This window comes from Histoplasma capsulatum (assembly GCF_000150115.1).
Source record: "Histoplasma capsulatum G186AR genomic scaffold supercont2.3, whole genome shotgun sequence".
NCBI classification, from domain to species: Eukaryota; Fungi; Ascomycota; class Eurotiomycetes; order Onygenales; family Ajellomycetaceae; genus Histoplasma; species Histoplasma capsulatum.
This window is the reverse complement of record NW_025544803.1, coordinates 1,361,253-1,378,089: the sequence shown is the minus strand read 5'-3', so window position 1 is coordinate 1,378,089 and position 16,837 is coordinate 1,361,253. Positions and strand designations below refer to the sequence as shown.

Sequence of the window (16,837 nt, the reverse complement as noted above, 5' to 3'; positions counted from 1 at the left end):
ACATGAAATTTTACACCTTGAGTGGAGGTGGAGGTAAGTTACTGAAACAGTGAAGTCGCACCCTGTATTCCGGCCATGTATTTCCAACTGTTTGAAATTGACGCAAAGGTGGGAAGATCAAGACATCTCCGCGTTGGCTAGTTGAAGATGTTCTCGGAGTGAACTTTCTTCACAGCCCATATATGATCCCTTTCTTGCGGTTCACCAGCAGACTTGTTTAACCGTAATGCGTAGAGAAGTTCAGTCAAGAAATATTGCATTTCACAAGGGCGATGGGAGGTATTAGTGTTTGTGGAGAGGTCTGGGCGCACTGGAAGTAATATCAGCCACTGCAACTGCTCGTTATTTCTGTCAGCCACATCGTCAGGATGCATGCGCTGTCAAAGTATCACGATATGAGTGTTTCGGGCCTTTTCCATTGGGGCGAGCCCAATTAAATTCACGATACCAGCTGCTCCCCAACCAACATCGAGCACGCCCATCCAAGGACAAATCAATGCCACTCCTGTGGTTGACGGGAAGGTTATGTGGGAGGTTGGTGTCGGGTCGGGGTTGACAAATGGCCGGTGCTGAGTTGACTTTGGACCTAGCCTGTTTGGGCCAGCTAATCTTCTCGGCTACTTTTTGTTAATCCGATTACGGCTTCAAGACCTAGCGGGAAAAAAAGCAAAGAAGTCTGCGAGATTCATCTTAGCTTTGTGAACACTGTTTCTTGTTGTTTTCTTCATGTTCTGTTCTCTGGGCATATGAATCGGGAGGAAGAATCTCCCTGCTCTCGACCACATTACTGACTTGAGCTTCGGTTTATACGAGTACCGAAATAACATCCCAAGGTCCACTCCGAATCCCATATGCCACTGTTCATATGCTGACAAACGAGGGGCCCATACATTGACGTATTTCATCATCAAGCATCACCTTATTCTCTCCGCCATCTTCGACTTTGGCTGTCCGCGCTTGCTAATCCTCGTCACGGCGTCATACGAACTCCTGCGTCGAGTGCCCTTTTACATACGCCGTTCATCGTGAGCGCTGTTTTGGTCACCCGTGTTAACTGTTAGTTGCTCGCGGACATAGCTTGTTGTCCCTCTTCCTCTGGACAGGTCTCCTTTATGCCCTTTCTGTTCTGAACTCAGAGATATCAATACAGCCACGCTCCTTATTGCGCTACTGCCATCGACCCCTTGCTTAGAAAAATGGATAATCTCGGTGGAGTAGATGCAGATAGCATGGGATTCGATATGAACATGGTGGTCAACCAACCCCCGCAGATATTCGGGGCGTACAATCCTGATGGTTCGCCCATAACACCATCTCTTCCAGGACCAGTGTTTCCCGAAGACCACCTAAGTGGCAGTATGGAGGAGAGTAACGATGCGAAGAGGCGGAGAATTGCAAGAGTATGTCTGAAGGGGTAGTGTCAGTTTTCGTTTCCTAAGGTTTTATGCTGATTGATGGTTTTAGGCATGTGATATGTGCCGAAAAAAGAAGATTAAGTGCGACGGGAAGATGCCAAAATGCTCGCACTGTATAAACTATAAAACCGAGTGTATCTTCACTCAGGTGGAAAAGAAGCGGAATCCACCGAAAGGGTACGGTCGATTGCATCTGAAAATCTTCCACACTCGCTAATACTGTCCAACAGAGCCAAATACATAGAAGGACTGGAAAATCGATTGGGCCGCATGGAATCCTTACTACGACTATCCGGATTGTTAACGGAAGCGGACGCTGGTAAAACCGATCTTAGTGCTCTTGAGAAACGGTTAGCAGATAAGTCAAGCCAACCCGTTGGCTTGTCGTCCAAGCCGTCAACCGCATCCTTTGGCTTTAATCAAACCAGCCAACCATCCCCCATAACTTCTACACCACATGCAGATTCTCACACCAGCCCAAGGACCGCGGCTACTTCGCCAGACTCTCAAAAGGAGACGGAGGCTGAGTTAGATTCTCTATCAGATATGATGTGTTCCTTGGTCACCAACAATTGCGGGGAGACTCGATATATTGGTAACGACCCAATCTCTAGTTATCCTGTTAAGACTCGAGTTAACATATTGCAGGATCATCATCTGGCTTCTCAATATTCTCACCAAAGGGCATCCAATGGGTCAACGAGAAAACGGGAGATTCATCGTTTCAGGATATGATATCATCCGCATATGTAGATGACAATAAATGGATATATTGGAAGCCAGAGGTTTTCAGTGACATATTCGCTCGTCGTGTTTTCAAACCGTTACCCCCCCGAGAGGAAGCTCTATCCCTCTTTAAAGATTATTTTGAGAACTTTAATTGCGTCTTCCCTCTCTTTCACGAACCCACATTTATGCACCTGGTCGAACGACAGTACTCCCGCGACCCTTACGAAGGCTCTGGATGGTGGGCCAGCATCAATGTGGTGTTAGCTATATCTCATCGGCTACGAATTATGAGTAATTTGGTGCCGCAAGAGGAAGATAAAAAAGCCTGGTTGTATCTGAAGAATGCGATGGGTGTTTTGACTGAATTGACGATGCGAAATACTGATCTCCTGAGTGTGCAAGCACTTATTGGAATGGTAAGTTTGATTCAATAGTGCTAATAACCGGACCCACCACCAACTACACTGGAGTATGCTACGGTAGCTAACACTTCCCAGTCACTTTTCCTACAGGGAACTCCTAACCCACAACCAACATTTTTCCTAGTCGCTGCAGCGATCCGCCTCTCGCATAGTATAGGTCTGCACAAACGCGGGTCTGGATTTGGTTTGAACCCTGTTGAGCTTGAGCAGCGAAAGCGAGTTTTTTGGATCGCATACATACTAGACAAAGAGTATGTATTACTGCCTGTGTTTTTTGTAGACTTCCCTAATAATATGCTTCCCACAAATAACTAACACTATTTTATTTTAGTCTATGTCTTCGATCCGGGCGGCCCCCGGTACAGGATGACGACGATATGAATGTCGAGCTTCCTAGTGAAGATCCTCCAGATAATATTGGAAACGTACCACTCTCTGATGGTAAAGGAAAAATAAATCTTTTCCGATTGATGTGCATATTTGCGTCAATCGAAAGTAAAGTATATAAACAGCTCTATTCCACCAAAGCGGCACGACAATCAGATGGTGAGCTTCTCAATACGATTGGAGAACTTGATCGAGAGCTTGAAGAATGGAAAGACAGTATACCACTTGATTTCCGGCCTGAACATGAGATCAAAGCTACGCACCGTCCGTTAATTCTTCATATAGTAGTGTTACACTTTGCCTACTATAACTGTCTGACCACAATTCACCGAATGTCTGTTCATCATGGATATTGGACTAGCCGATTATCGAATTATGCAATCCAAGGTTTGAACGCGAGGCCTTTGAATCCTCGTGTGTTTTCTTCTGCTGTTCTTTGTGTTTCTGCTGCACGCGCCTCCATACATTTGATCAAATATATACCCCAAGGCGACTTTGCCTGTGTTTGGTAAGTAGCCTCAAAACTCTATAGTCTTATAGTGTGGATATGCGAGGCTTACTTCTGTATGTCCAGGTTGATTCTTTACTTTCCTATTTCCGCATTGGTCACGCTGTTTGCAAATATACTTCAAAACCCACAAGATGCCCGTGCACGATCTGATGTCAAATTAATGGGACTTGTCGTAAATTTTCTTTCGATGCTCGTCGCCGATGAATCGAACGGGAGTGTTAGACGAATGCTGGGCGTCTGCTCTGAATTCGAGAGAATAGCAAAGGTTGTGCTGGAGAGGGCTGAAAAGGAATCTCAGACAAAACGGAAGCGTCGGGCTGGGGGTGATGACGACAGCAATAATGATGAAGGACCTGTCCAACCGCCTAGCTCCGCGCCGGATATCCAACCGGAAGATGTCACACCTAAAGAATCTTTACCTACGCAAACTTTCCAACAAACAAATTCAGGTATCCAGCCAACAAGCCAAAGCAATGGAAATGTTTACTTTAACCAACCTGCGCGTATGGGGCCAGAATCATCAACACCAGCGGCGACAACCGCGGCAACAGTGACAACGGCATCAGTCACGTCTGGAGCCCATTTCGGACACGGATACGAGGAGAATTTTTCTTCAGCAATGTTGACCCCTAACCAGGTGAATCCCAGTGCGTTCACTAGCGGCGGCCCGTCATTCTCCAGCCCGAGTCCAATGCCCATAGATTTCTCGTCATTTCAACAACCATTTGTGCCCCAGGAACTCTGGCAGATGCCAATGACATTAGAGTGGGACTGGGCGGACGTGCCCAGTAACTTCCCATTCGCAAACGGAGACGAGCACCAGGCATAGTTGACCCAGTTTGGTCAACTTAGGCCACCTTCATATTGGAAAAAAGCTGTTGTTGAGGCTGTGGGGGAATGGAAACAAAGCGGAGAGGATTGACTTTTGAAAAGATGGAAAACGTAGAAAACGGGACTGACTTTTATACTGCATTCTTCATGAGATATCTCTGATACGGAAGCTATTTGGCGTTTGGGGGACCACTCCGCTGCGTATGTTCTGGTGATGGATTCAAATTTTCTGAGATGGTTGTAGAAACTGGCGCTTTATTCGGAATCTCTGTAAATGTATAATATGTAGCTAAATATCCACTTGCATCATTGAGCAATACACGGCTTTGTCTTTCCTTCTTTCACGACATACTTTTAGCTTTGTAAATAACAGCCATGCGGGAGGATCTTGCCCCTGAGATGGATGCTGGATGGTTCCGTGGGACCGGTGGATGAGTCAGCCACTGCAAAAATTCGGAAACGGAATTTCAACAATTCCCGCCGCATCGCCTTCAGCCCAGGCAATCTTCACATTCGCTCTCCAACGAACGCAAGAATTTATCTGGGATTATTGATCGTCCTCCCTTTTGTTTACTTTAATTCCCCTTATATATACTAGCGAAGTGACGCTCCTATGGGTTCTTCACTCCTTAGTTACTATTGAGCGTCTACCAAACCTCTTGTCGCCTTCCGCACGCTCCACCTCCATCCTGCCGCGACAATGGCCAGTTTTATTCGACGGCCTGGCAATCTTGCTCGATCTTCGGGGACAGCGGCGGGGCGCCCTATATACCTCCGATACTTTCTCCCTTCATCGCGGCAATCATATCTTTTCCCGGCTGTAGCAAAAGCTCGCCAGTCCCGCTCGTATATCACCCAGTTCCGGCGATTTCCAAATCTTGGCAGGGAGAGCGGGAAACCTCCTCCATCTGTTAACGATGAAGATTCGGGTCAGCCATTTCCCTCCGGAAAACCGCCTTCCGGAGGATCAAACGGCAAGGAACCCGAGAAGCCAAAGTACCGGGCAAGTCAGCAAGAGATCGAAGAGCTTGATTATGTGCTGGGAATGGTGAGGAACAAGCTTCCTGCGTCGCAGAAAAAATTTGTGGAAGAGATGGCAGAAGTATTCAAAGAAGAAGGTGTTCCGGACGATGTCAAGCAACTTATCAAACAAGTCAAGGAATCCAATCAATTTACCCTTGCACACGCAACCCAGATATTTCGGATATGGACTCGACATGGCCCAGTGGTTGCGGCGAAGATGGCAGACAGGGATTCCCGTCATCAACGCCTATATTCCTCCGAGAAATCCGAGAAATGGAACGAGAAACAGACTGGACAGGATGAGAGCAAGTCGAAGGATGAAACTGGAGGATCGCATCAGGAACAAAAGCAGGAGCAAAAACAGCGGGATCAGAAAAACGGTCCCAAGGGACCGAATTTTAACGCCAACACACCTTTTGATTTCAAATTCAAACTTGACCCGGCTTCCTTTCTGGTCGCTACCTTTCTCTCTTACTACTTGTATCGGAGCGTTATTCCCGGCGAGGTCAATAAGGATATTACATGGCAGGAATTCAGAAACACGTTTTTGGATAAAGGCCTCGTGTCCAAATTGACGGTACGAAACGGCAAGAAGGTGCGGGTTGAGCTTCACCGTGAAGCTGTTGCAAACGTATATCCTGAATCGCCCGCGACACAACCAAATTTCTACTATGTCTTCGCAATCGGATCCGTTGAGGGATTTGAAAGGAAAATTGATCAGGCTCAGGTGGAGCTCGGTATACCAACTTCTGATCGTATCCCGGTGGATTATCAAGATGAAGTTTCCTGGGGGGGTACGTTACTTAGTTTTGCCCCAACGCTCGTCCTTATAGGCACCGGAATCTGGCTTTCGAGACGCGCTACAGGTGGAGGTGGCCAGAGTGGCATATTTGGCATGGGAAAAAGCAGGGCGAAGAGATTCAATCACGAGACTGATGTCAAGACAAAGTTCTCTGACGTGGCCGGTATGGACGAGGCCAAAGTTGAAATTATGGAATTCGTTAGCTTTCTGAAGAAACCTGAACAGTTCCAACGACTTGGTGCGAAGATCCCCAGAGGTGCCATCCTTTCCGGGCCACCCGGTACTGGTAAGACACTACTGGCAAAAGCTACCGCTGGCGAGTCTGGTGTCCCATTTTACAGCGTGAGCGGTTCTGAATTCGTCGAAATGTTTGTCGGCGTTGGGCCTTCGCGAGTTCGTGATCTATTTGCAACGGCGCGGAAAAACACTCCTTGTATTATATTCATTGATGAGATTGATGCGATTGGAAAGTCGAGATCCAAAAATGCCTACGGCGGTGGTAATGACGAACGGGAAAGCACACTGAATCAGATTCTCACTGAAATGGATGGTTTCAATACTTCCGACCAAGTTGTCGTATTGGCCGGAACTAATCGAGTCGATATCCTTGATAAGGCACTGTTACGACCTGGCCGATTTGACAGGCATATCGCCATTGATAGGCCAACAATGGATGGCCGTAAACAGATTTTCCGCGTTCACTTAAAGAAGATTGTCACTAAAGTTGATTTGGACTACTTGACTGGTAGATTGGCTGCCTTGACACCTGGTTTCTCTGGAGCAGATATTGCCAACTGTGTCAACGAGGCTGCACTAGTTGGTAAGCAAAATTCCATCTGGAAATACTCTTTATATGCTAACCTTTCGTCCAGCCGCCCGCTACCGTGCCGATGAGGTAACCATGGCCCATTTCGAGCAAGCGATTGAGCGTGTTATTGGTGGTCTAGAAAAGAAATCGTTGGTTCTATCTCCTGAGGAAAAGAAAACAGTGGCGTATCACGAGGCTGGCCATGCTATATGTGGCTGGTACTTCAAGTATGCTGATCCATTACTGAAAGTATCCATAATTCCCCGTGGCCAAGGTGCCCTAGGCTATGCCCAGTACCTACCGGCCCAGGGTGATACCTACTTGATGAATTTCAACCAGCTCATGGATCGAATGGCGATGACCCTTGGTGGCCGTGTTAGCGAGGAGCTTCATTTCGACACTGTGACGAGTGGTGCAAGTGATGACTTCAACAAAGTCACCCGCATGGCCAGCGCCATGGTCACAAAATTCGGGATGTCTCAAAAAATTGGCTATTTGTACTATGATGAAGAACAACAACAATTTCAAAAACCCTTCTCAGAAGACACTGCGCGGGACATCGACATGGAAGTTCGACGGATTGTCAATGAAGCTTACGACAAGTGCCGTAAACTCCTAACGGAGAAGAAAGCCGAAATCGGCATTGTAGCTGAGGAGCTTCTGAGCAAGGAAGTACTTAGCCGTGATGATTTGGTCCGTCTGCTTGGCCCACGGCCATTCCCTGAATCTGGCGAATTTGCAAAGTATTTCGACGGTGGGCACGGCAGAGGGACGATAGCACCACCTCCTCCACCGACAGAGGCTCTCGCGGAAAAACCAGAGACAAGTCGATTAGAGGAGAACGAAGGTCCCGCACCGTCGCATTCAGCATAAAGGAATATATCGATTTTTTTTTCCTTTTCAATATTTCACTTATTTTGTTTTTAAACATGAAGCATCTCCTCTTTTCCTTTGCTTATTGTTTCATTTATGACACACCTTTTTCCTATGTTGCTCATTTGTTCCTTTCTTTCATTCTCCCTTTTGCTGTACTCTATTCGACTTGTTACTAAATTCCATGTTGGTTGAAATGTCCAGGTGTTCGTGTTCATGCGCCGCACACTTATATGGGTATTATTTTTTACTATCAATTGGCCTTACCCCTACTCCCTGTTTAATCGCAATCCGGCCGCCAAAGCAGACATCTTCTCCCTATTGGAAATCTCCACACTCTGGTTTATAATTTGTAACTTTATTTTCTCCCTTGTATACTAAAGCTCCAGCTTTTCGTTTGCATATCAGGTATAGGGCATAGAAAGGTATGTCAAATGAACACCTTGGAACAGGGAAAGAAGGAAAATGGAAGATTAAAATAGAAAATTTCTGAGAATGTTACTTTTCCAAGTGAGAGTTTCCTCATGCCGGATCCCTCTATGAATTATGGGTGCTGTGGTTCAATCAGACTCAATAATACCGCCATCAAACAGAATATTGTGGGTAGATGAACTGGATTAAAATAGGGGGTTGGGTTGATTTCAAACATATGGAGGGTATATGGAAACATAGTATTATCAATGATTAGAAAACGGAGAAGATCTCAAGCATATGTAAAATGGTATATATCAGTCCAAGATATGACGAATGCGTGATGGAAATTCCAATCCAAAGAGAAAAGGGGTTGTCTACCTCAGCTTCTTAGTTGTCTTCGTTTTTGATAGCTGTGGCTTCTGTGGCTGATTGGGGTCTTTAGATGCGGATACCGAAGCCGAAAGAGCATTGTCTTCCGGAATTTCGCCACGCGCCTGGACACCTAATCGTGGGATGAACTTCCCCACACGCAATTGGTACTGCTTATAATCAGGGTATTTCGACGCGGTAATCTTTTCCGTAAGATACGTACTTCCCTGGAAGAGGGCAACATAACATAGGGACCCAATGCCAGTCCAGTTGTACAATTGGTCAGTCTTGACACAGGACCACTGGTACAATGCTAGCCAAACCGCTTGCTCAGCCACAAAATTTGGGTGTCGACACCAGGCCCAGAGACCTGACACAACAAAGCCACGGCTCAGGTCGTCGTTTGTGTATATCCCCTTATATCGAGATGGAATCCGAGCGATTTCATTGTACTCCTTCTTGGCTTTTTGAAATCTCCATTGTTGTTGGTCTGCCAGTGCTTCGATGAAGACGAAGAAGAGGATAATCCGTGAGAAGAGAGAATCGGAGAGTTCGTGTTTGGACCCTTCTGAGACACTGCTCAGTAACACAAACACATACGTTGGAGCGGTGATGAGGGCTAGTAGAACTGGTTGCGCGAGAGAAATGAAAGTGAGGTTGAATAAGAAAAACAAAAAATGGTTGTTTATTTTCCTCCGCACAATGGCCCAACGGTAGTCTTCTGATCCGACGCTGTACCCGCCTCTTCTCCAGTAGTTAAAAGTGAGTCGAAGCTAAAGTGGGCATGTAATGAGTTAGTTCACTGGCTTAGCTCCATGATTCGCGCTACATCGGGAAACATCAGGATGATAAGCAGAGAAGGTAAGCCTTACACCCCAAATGATGGTGATTCCGCAAATAGTATCGATTATTCCAGTTGGCAATCCGTTCAAGCGAGACCAAACGGAGTAGTGAACGTTGTAGACGATCGGAAGGATGCTCCAGCTGCGGTCAACTTGAGAATAGTTTCTGGTTACTTCAGATGCAATCAGGAAGACTGGGGCCAGAAATATCGCGAAAGCAATGGCTGTGATGAAAGGGTTTGTGGTGACATAGATATGTTGGAGAGCTTGAATATCAGTTCCGCTATCAATCAACCTTGTTGGAAGGGATATGAAAGGGGAGACAATGAGAGGAAACTCGGCGCAATCCGCAAACGTCCGTACAGTTGGTAAAGCCATCTTAGACCGATGGCGGAATAGTCGGAATATTTCATTAACTGTGCAGTTGTCGCGAGATTAAATTGGTCCAGGTTGTTGATTCAAGAAGTGGCCTTGGTCCGTGCGTGACGAGAAGCTCGGGACAGATTTAAGCTTAACGCGTCAACGCGGCTCAGTTTTGACAACTTGATAAGAGCCTCATAGCAAACACACTCCTCAGCCATTTTGCAACCTCTGTGATGGTGTTATCTGGGTAGTTCCCTTCCGCTACCTTACGTCAAAAATGGCCATGGGGCATAATCGAAGGGTATGACACAGACACAAGTTTCAAATTCGAATATCACCGCTTGCGAATGGCCCGCAAAATTTTATGTGTCGCAGAAAAACCTGCAATTGCTAGAGTGGTAGCGCAGCATCTCTCTGGAGGTTCAAGCCGCGTGGTAAGATTAAGATCCAGGGGACTTCAAGAATCAAAATAATTAATACCCAAGGCGATATTGTAGGTATCGATTCGGGGTAATGTGTTTGTGAAAAACTACGAGTTTGATTTCACATTCGCTCCACCATGGGGCCAATGTTCGGTGATCATGACAAGTGTCATTGGCCACTTGACGAGCTTGGAGTTTGACTCGCAGTACAGAGGCTGGAATTCCTGTCCGCCTGGCCGGCTGTTTGACGCACCTGTGGTAGATTCCGTTGCCAAAGTTAGTTCCTACACTCCGCACACTACTACGAACGGGACCTAACCTACGGCCCAGAACAACTTGACTATCGCTGAAAATATTCGAACATTGGCCAGAAATTCCAAGGCTCTATTTATTTGGACTGACTGTGACCGTGAAGGAGAGCATATTGGGACAGAAGTACGGTACCAGGCGAGAAAATCAAATCCAAGAATCGAGATTAAACGGGCGAGGTTCAGTAATACGGAACGAGCGTCAGTTAGCCTACGGAGACAACCATGCCTGAATCCTGGTACTGACATTTTCTAGGCATATATTACAGGCCGCGACCAATCCAATAGACTTGGATGACAGTCAGGCTAATGCAGTTGCTGCACGGATCGAGCTGGATTTAAGGATCGGGGCAGCTTTTACTAGGCTACAAACCCTCCAACTCAAATCATTGGGAGGTGTCCTAGAGGACAGAGTTATCAGCTACGGTATTTATATCAAATTTCCACTTTTCAAATTCCACAGAGCCTTTAACAGTTTCAGGGTCCTGCCAGTTCCCGACATTGGGATTTGTGGTCGACAGATATTTCCGGGTCAAAAACTTCAAGCCAGAAAAATTCTGGACCATCAAGGTTTCACATGTCCGTGATGGGAAAACTGTCAACTTTTTGTGGCGGAGGGTCCACCTTTACGATAGGGCTGCTGTCGTAATACTGTTTGAGCGGTGCTTGACTTCAAAAACCGCTAAGGTTACGAAAGTGCACAAGAAGCCAACACGCAAATGGCGCCCACTGCCTTTGACTACTGTGGATCTCCAAATGATGGGAAGTAGGTATCTGCGAATGGATAGCCAGAAAGTCATGAAGGTTGGTATATGCTCCCCCACGCCACAAAGTCTTGCTGATAGGATTTAGATCGCAGAAACTCTATACACAAAAGGGTTCATCAGTTATCCACGCACGGAAACGGATCAGTTCGACAAAGGAATTGATCTGAAAAAGTTGATCGAAAAGCAAATACCGAGTGAAAATTGGGGCCAGTATGCGCAGCGGTTTGTTGCCTTGTCTAGTGCCGTCCAGGTATAAATTTGACCTTATTGACCATTTCCCTAGTCTCATTAACGGTTCCTTCACCCAACCACGAGCTGGTCATCACAACGACAAGGCCCACCCTCCCATTCACCCAGTCATATTTGCAGCACCAACCGTCCTTTCCAACGATGAACGTCTTGTCTACGAATTCGTCACCCGACGTTTTCTCGCCTGCTGCTCTGAAGATGCAAAAGGCGAGTCCACCGAAGTGGAAATAAAGTACGGTGATGAGATCTTCCACACACATGGTCTTCTCGTCCTGGAGAGGAATTACTTAGATGTTTACGTATACGATAAATGGGAAAGTAGTCAAGAGATCCCCCCTTTCACGCTTGGCGAGGTGTTCGAACCCACGGAAGCTAAAATCATGGATGGCAAGACCGTTGCACCAGGTTATCTAACGGAGCCTGAGCTTATTGGTCTTATGGATGCTAATGGAATCGGAACTGACGCTACGATGGCAGATCATATTGCAAGGATAAAGGAGCGAGAATATGTAGCCACTCGACCTCGTGGTGGTGGGAGGGGTAATAATGCCGTACAAGAATTTATCCCCACTCAGCTTGGTGTTGCTCTCGTTGAGGGCTATGATAATGTCGTGAATGGCTTGCCCGACAGTCCGAGCCTGAGCAAACCATTTCTACGAAAGGAAATGGAATTGCGGATGCGAGAAATTTGCGTCGGTACAAAGTCGAAGACGGAAGTGGTGAATGAGAGCTTGCAGATGTATCGTGAGGTTTTCGTGCATACGCAGCAGAGGATTGATATTCTTAAGGCTGCATGTAGGAAATATATTTTTGAAGAGCGTGGTCTGTGACCATTCTTCACTACGCACGCATGCTTGCAGTATTCTGTTACGGCAACAACTTAAAATAAAAACATTAAAATGACCGCCAAATTTTGGAGTCCCGCTTGGAATTTTTATTTGAGCTGTCTCGATCTCTCCCCACCTCACTTACACACCTTAGTCTTTGGCGTACTTGACGTACACCTTGAGACTTTTTAGATTTTGATACCTTCCCCTATGATCATGCTGAGTACGAAACCACGCAATTCTGATTCATACAGATATATGTATCTTTCATAACATTTTAAATATTCCTAGTATTCTCGAACCTTTACAGCCTTCTAGGTATAGTACAGTACATACATTACATATGTGGGAAAACAATTCAATATCCGAAACACCACCCAGACTTCAAGTTCCAGCATCTCAATTGCGAGAATCTATATCCTATTTTTTTTTTTCTTAACCAATCAATTCCCGGGGCCAGAAACGCTCGCAATAACGGAAGACATGAAATCGTAAGTATATAAATATTCTTAACGCACATTTTATTTATGAGGAATGTTACATTTTACGAGAAAGGGTTGTTTTGGAGGCTCTGGTAGGCGACCTCGCTTACGGCACCAAATCTCAAAACAACGTTCTCGTCCCTTATCTTTGGAAGTTAGCAAGTAGTAGGAGGGGTTGTGTTTGAGAGAGCCTAGTGTCTGGTTTGTACACAATGGTGATGATTGGGCCTTGGACCAAACAGATGTATCCTGTAGCGAAGAATCAAGACACAAAAAGAACAGGCGGCGAACCCACCAAGTGATCCTTAAGACTATTTCACTTCCTAAATGTTTTCTTCTTCGTCACTTTCTTGTTGTGTGAGAGTGCACCCTCTGGTCCCACATATGCAGGATCCCAGCGGCTCATATTTTTATCTGGCTGTTTCGAAGAGGGGTCCGAACTTGGTGGATAAGCTGAAGATTTGGATGACGAAGTGATTTGCTTCGAAGGGTCGCCTGATTCCTTGGTGCTGGTTCCCTTCAGTCCTGGATTAGCTCCGGGAGCCGCTTGAGACATTTTTTCTTCGACTTCTGGTATGTCATCAGATTCCACGTACGCCGGATCCCAGCGACTGATATTTTTATCTCGCTGTTTCGGTGCCTGTCGTTTCGGTCCTGGAGTCGAAGCCACGGGTGCGGATGCTAATGGTGTCGATGCAGTAGACTGAGTAGATGGTTTTGCTGACTCTTTGGAAGTAGTTCCCTCACTAGGAGAGGTCGCATCTCTCCAACTAAGCTTCTCTTTCAATTGCGTTGCCGATGTTAATGTGGATGTGCTTGGTTTATCATCCCCAGGAACAGTGGATGTCTGGGGAGGTTCATTTCGGTTGTCTTTGGTAGATTTTTCCCCGCTTGATACTTGGGTAGACATGGCTGTCGACTTTGCGACATCTTTTTGGAACGTCCCACTCTCGATATCGAGTGGGCTTGTTAGAGGTGTAGTGATGCCTAACTTTTCACGGATTTTGAAAATCTCAATACCCTGCTGAGTGAGCAAGGTACGGCATGTTTGTGTTGACACGTCAAATTCCTTGATCTGAGTGGTGATTCGATCCACATCACATCGAGTCGTCAGGGCGATTGTATCTACCTGGTTAAGGATTGACTTTAGCTTCGCAATTTTCGCGTCTGTTTCTGTTGCAGGCTGGCTGCCTTGTTGGTCCTTTTTTTTAGTTTCTAGTTCCTTAGTCAACCCTTCTATAGCCGCATCACACGATCTTATTTTCTCCACGAGCTCCTTGAACTCATTGTTAGAGCCCTTCTTATTGTTCAACTCTCTCAAGTCGTTAGATAGTCGCTGGAGAATCTCTTCATGGGAGTTCAGCTTCCCTCGAAGTTCGCCGCCCTGGCTTTTTGACTCCAGGGTGGTATTTTTAAATTTTTCAAAATCCCTGACCAGCGTATTCGTAGCTTCCTCGCATGTCCCGATTTTATTCTGGAGCAGTTCGAACTGATTGATCGGGTCCTGTTTGTCGTTCCTTAACGCCTCCAATTCATCAGACAATCGTTGAACCGCTGCTTCGTGGGTTCTGAGTTTCTCTTGGATTTCATCAGTTCGATTGTTTGGCTCCTGGGGGTCATGTTTCAATGTATCCAAATCGCCAGTCTTCGTATTTGCGATGTTCTCGGCCGACTCAACCTCCAAACAGACGCCCGCGACCTGTGTATTAGGGCCTTGTATCGAACCGACGGCCTCGCTGACATCATCGACTTGCATCCAAAGTTCCCACTCTCTATTCAATTTCCGTATTGCTTCTTCGGAGGAAGCAGCTTTTGCCTGAAGCTGGTCTATTTGGTCAGCCAGAACAACAGTCGACATTTCTGTCTTTTGGTTATTGTTGGTTTGCACTTTTAGTGTGTCGATCTCCCCAACTAATTCATCCGTTCTCTTAGATGACGAGGTGATTTTCTTTTTGAGTTCTAATATTGCAGTTTGTGTGTCCTTTAGCGTTCGCTGCGCAACTTGAAGATCTTCCTGCTGATTTTCTTTAAGATTCGCAAATCCCATCGCCAAATCCTTCACTTCCTTTCCTTTTGTTTCAAGTCCAACTCGAAGGGACTGCATATTTTCCTGGAGTTCTTGAAGCCATGTGGTAAATTCATTCCAACGGTCGACAGCCTGTTGGAGCTTTACATCTTGCAAGTCCAGCGTGTCCATCATTTCAGTTGACTTGATGAAGAGCTGATCAAAGTCCGCTTTCGAAGTGAATTTTAGTTGCGTATCAGGCACCTGGTTGATCAAGAAAGCGAGCTCCACCGGAGTGGGTTTGAAACGTGGAGATTCTAACAGGTGGCCTACCTGTTCTTTGAGAGATTGCAGGGAAGTGTTCGAAGTTTCAACTTTAGCGGACAATTCCTCAAGCTCTGGTCTGAAGGCCATTTTATTTTTCAAGTCGTCTAGCAAGCTGCTTAGAGAAGCAAACCGGGCGCTGGTTAGTCCGGACCTTTGCTCTGATTGCAGTTGGTTCACCTGTTCTTGAACATGTTTCAGACTGGCGTTGAAAGTTTCTGACATGTTTGATGTCGTATTCGCAACGTTCTTCTGGCCAGATATCAGCTCAAAAAGTCGGGTTAAGGCTTGTACAAACTCGGTGTCAGTTCCTTTAGATGACAGCGGAGTTGTATTATGACTTTCTGAGATTTTAGAGTTTCTGCTGCGAGAGAGCAACCAGGTTCCAAAGGCAAATAAAAGAATGACGGTCGTATACATATTTGGGTGGCGTACTATTGCGTCCTCGAGCAGGACGATCCATCTAGATAAAACCCACTCGGGATTAGTTGGAACTTCATAAATATTGTCTGGCATTATCGTTTGGCCGGCTCCGAAGTGGTCCGTAATTGTTGAGGTCACAAAAATTGTGACAGTCTGCGGGGGTTCTTTGAAATCTTGGAGAGTTCTCTGCGCAGTATCTTGCTGAAACTGATCAAGGATTGGCGTGTATGTTGTATGGATTTCGTGGATTTTGGGATCAGCTCCCAAGACATAAGCATCCGCATCACGACGTTGCGATGTACTAAAATAATTATAGATCCTTGCGGCACATTCTCCCGTGGCGGTCAGCTGGAGTGCACCAACGAGACGATCTGGAAGAGGTCTATCTGGGTGAATATTCGTAAGCGGAACTGGAAGATAAAACCCAATACTGGTTAAAAGCGTAAATACGCCAACAAGTAGGTAAAGCTCCATGATTCTGATAAAGATAGCTATGTGGCGGCTTGAGGCTCTGACTGGGTGTGGGAAAAGGAGACTCCAGGAAGTCTTAATTCGGTTGAACAGTCTGAAATGGAGAGAGAATGCAAATTCGTGCGTTGATATCAAGTAGATAGTAGCGTGGTGGCAAACGTAAGGTGGAAGATGGAATCAATGTGGACTTGTTGTGGGAGCTTTATATGGGGAATATGAAGAAATTAAAAGGCTCAGGAGTATCAATGTAGTTAGATGCTGTTGGCGAAAGCGTGAAGTATTTTTACTTCGTTACGTAGCGGGCCTCACGATAACAGCAAATGGCGGATCCAAATAAAGCAACAGCTTGCACAGATACGGCAACAAATAGAAACATAATGACTATTGAGAGGGAAATCCCTGTCATATATAACTGCCGCTCCATAAACGGGCCAGGGGAGTAAAACAGATGGGTCCTCTTTCATTCAGCCGCTTGGGAGCTTTGCAAACGATGAAATTCTTTCATCAAATCGGCTCGATTGGCTGTGGGGGAGGGGGCTCTAAGGATTGTTTGCTCCTACTCCTTTAAACCTGGTCTGCAGCGCAGCCGATGTTTCGTAGTATTCAATAGCTCAGCACTGTTCTGTGCATGAATGAAATGCTATCTTTTAGTGCAGGGTTGTGGGTATACCATCAATTGCCTCCATTGTGGAAGTGCTGCAATGATTGGAATTCTTTTCAGTGGGGGGTGATCCCACTGACTATACCCATGTGCTTCATAAACAAAGAGC

At 46.1% G+C, this 16,837-nt stretch overlaps 5 protein-coding genes across 5 annotated transcripts; 3 read left to right on the top strand and 2 right to left on the bottom strand.

The window, feature by feature from the left end:
• Positions 1-1,196: 1,196 nt before the first annotated feature.
• On the top strand, positions 1,197-4,293 carry HCBG_02620 (fungal specific transcription factor domain-containing protein; the record flags this gene model as incomplete). Its single annotated transcript, XM_045429669.1, has 8 exons — positions 1,197-1,400; positions 1,465-1,592; positions 1,646-2,010; positions 2,064-2,560; positions 2,642-2,817; positions 2,898-2,991; positions 3,079-3,461; positions 3,528-4,293. 8 exons carry the CDS (start codon positions 1,197-1,199, stop codon positions 4,291-4,293), a joined length of 2,613 nt encoding a protein of 870 aa, XP_045289564.1.
• A 702-nt stretch (positions 4,294-4,995) lies between these two features.
• Positions 4,996-7,801, top strand: HCBG_02619 (uncharacterized protein; the record flags this gene model as incomplete). The annotated part of the gene is made up of 2 exons (XM_045429668.1): positions 4,996-6,940; positions 6,993-7,801. 2 exons carry the CDS (start codon positions 4,996-4,998, stop codon positions 7,799-7,801), a joined length of 2,754 nt encoding a protein of 917 aa, XP_045289563.1.
• Positions 7,501-9,804, bottom strand: HCBG_02618 (DUF1295 domain-containing protein; the record flags this gene model as incomplete). The annotated part of the gene is made up of 2 exons (XM_045429667.1): positions 7,501-9,357; positions 9,457-9,804. 2 exons carry the CDS (start codon positions 9,802-9,804, stop codon positions 8,590-8,592), a joined length of 1,116 nt encoding a protein of 371 aa, XP_045289562.1.
• A 332-nt stretch (positions 9,805-10,136) lies between these two features.
• HCBG_02617 (DNA topoisomerase III) lies at positions 10,137-12,496 on the top strand (the record flags this gene model as incomplete). The annotated part of the gene is made up of 7 exons (XM_045429666.1): positions 10,137-10,223; positions 10,287-10,487; positions 10,542-10,720; positions 10,776-10,945; positions 11,001-11,323; positions 11,372-11,508; positions 11,570-12,496. The coding sequence occupies 7 exons, from the start codon at positions 10,137-10,139 to the stop codon at positions 12,363-12,365; spliced, it is 1,893 nt and encodes a 630-aa protein (XP_045289561.1).
• A 664-nt stretch (positions 12,497-13,160) lies between these two features.
• On the bottom strand, positions 13,161-16,070 carry HCBG_02616 (uncharacterized protein; the record flags this gene model as incomplete). Its single annotated transcript, XM_045429665.1, has 1 exon — positions 13,161-16,070. One exon carries the CDS (start codon positions 16,068-16,070, stop codon positions 13,161-13,163), a length of 2,910 nt encoding a protein of 969 aa, XP_045289560.1.
• Positions 16,071-16,837: the final 767 nt, after the last annotated feature.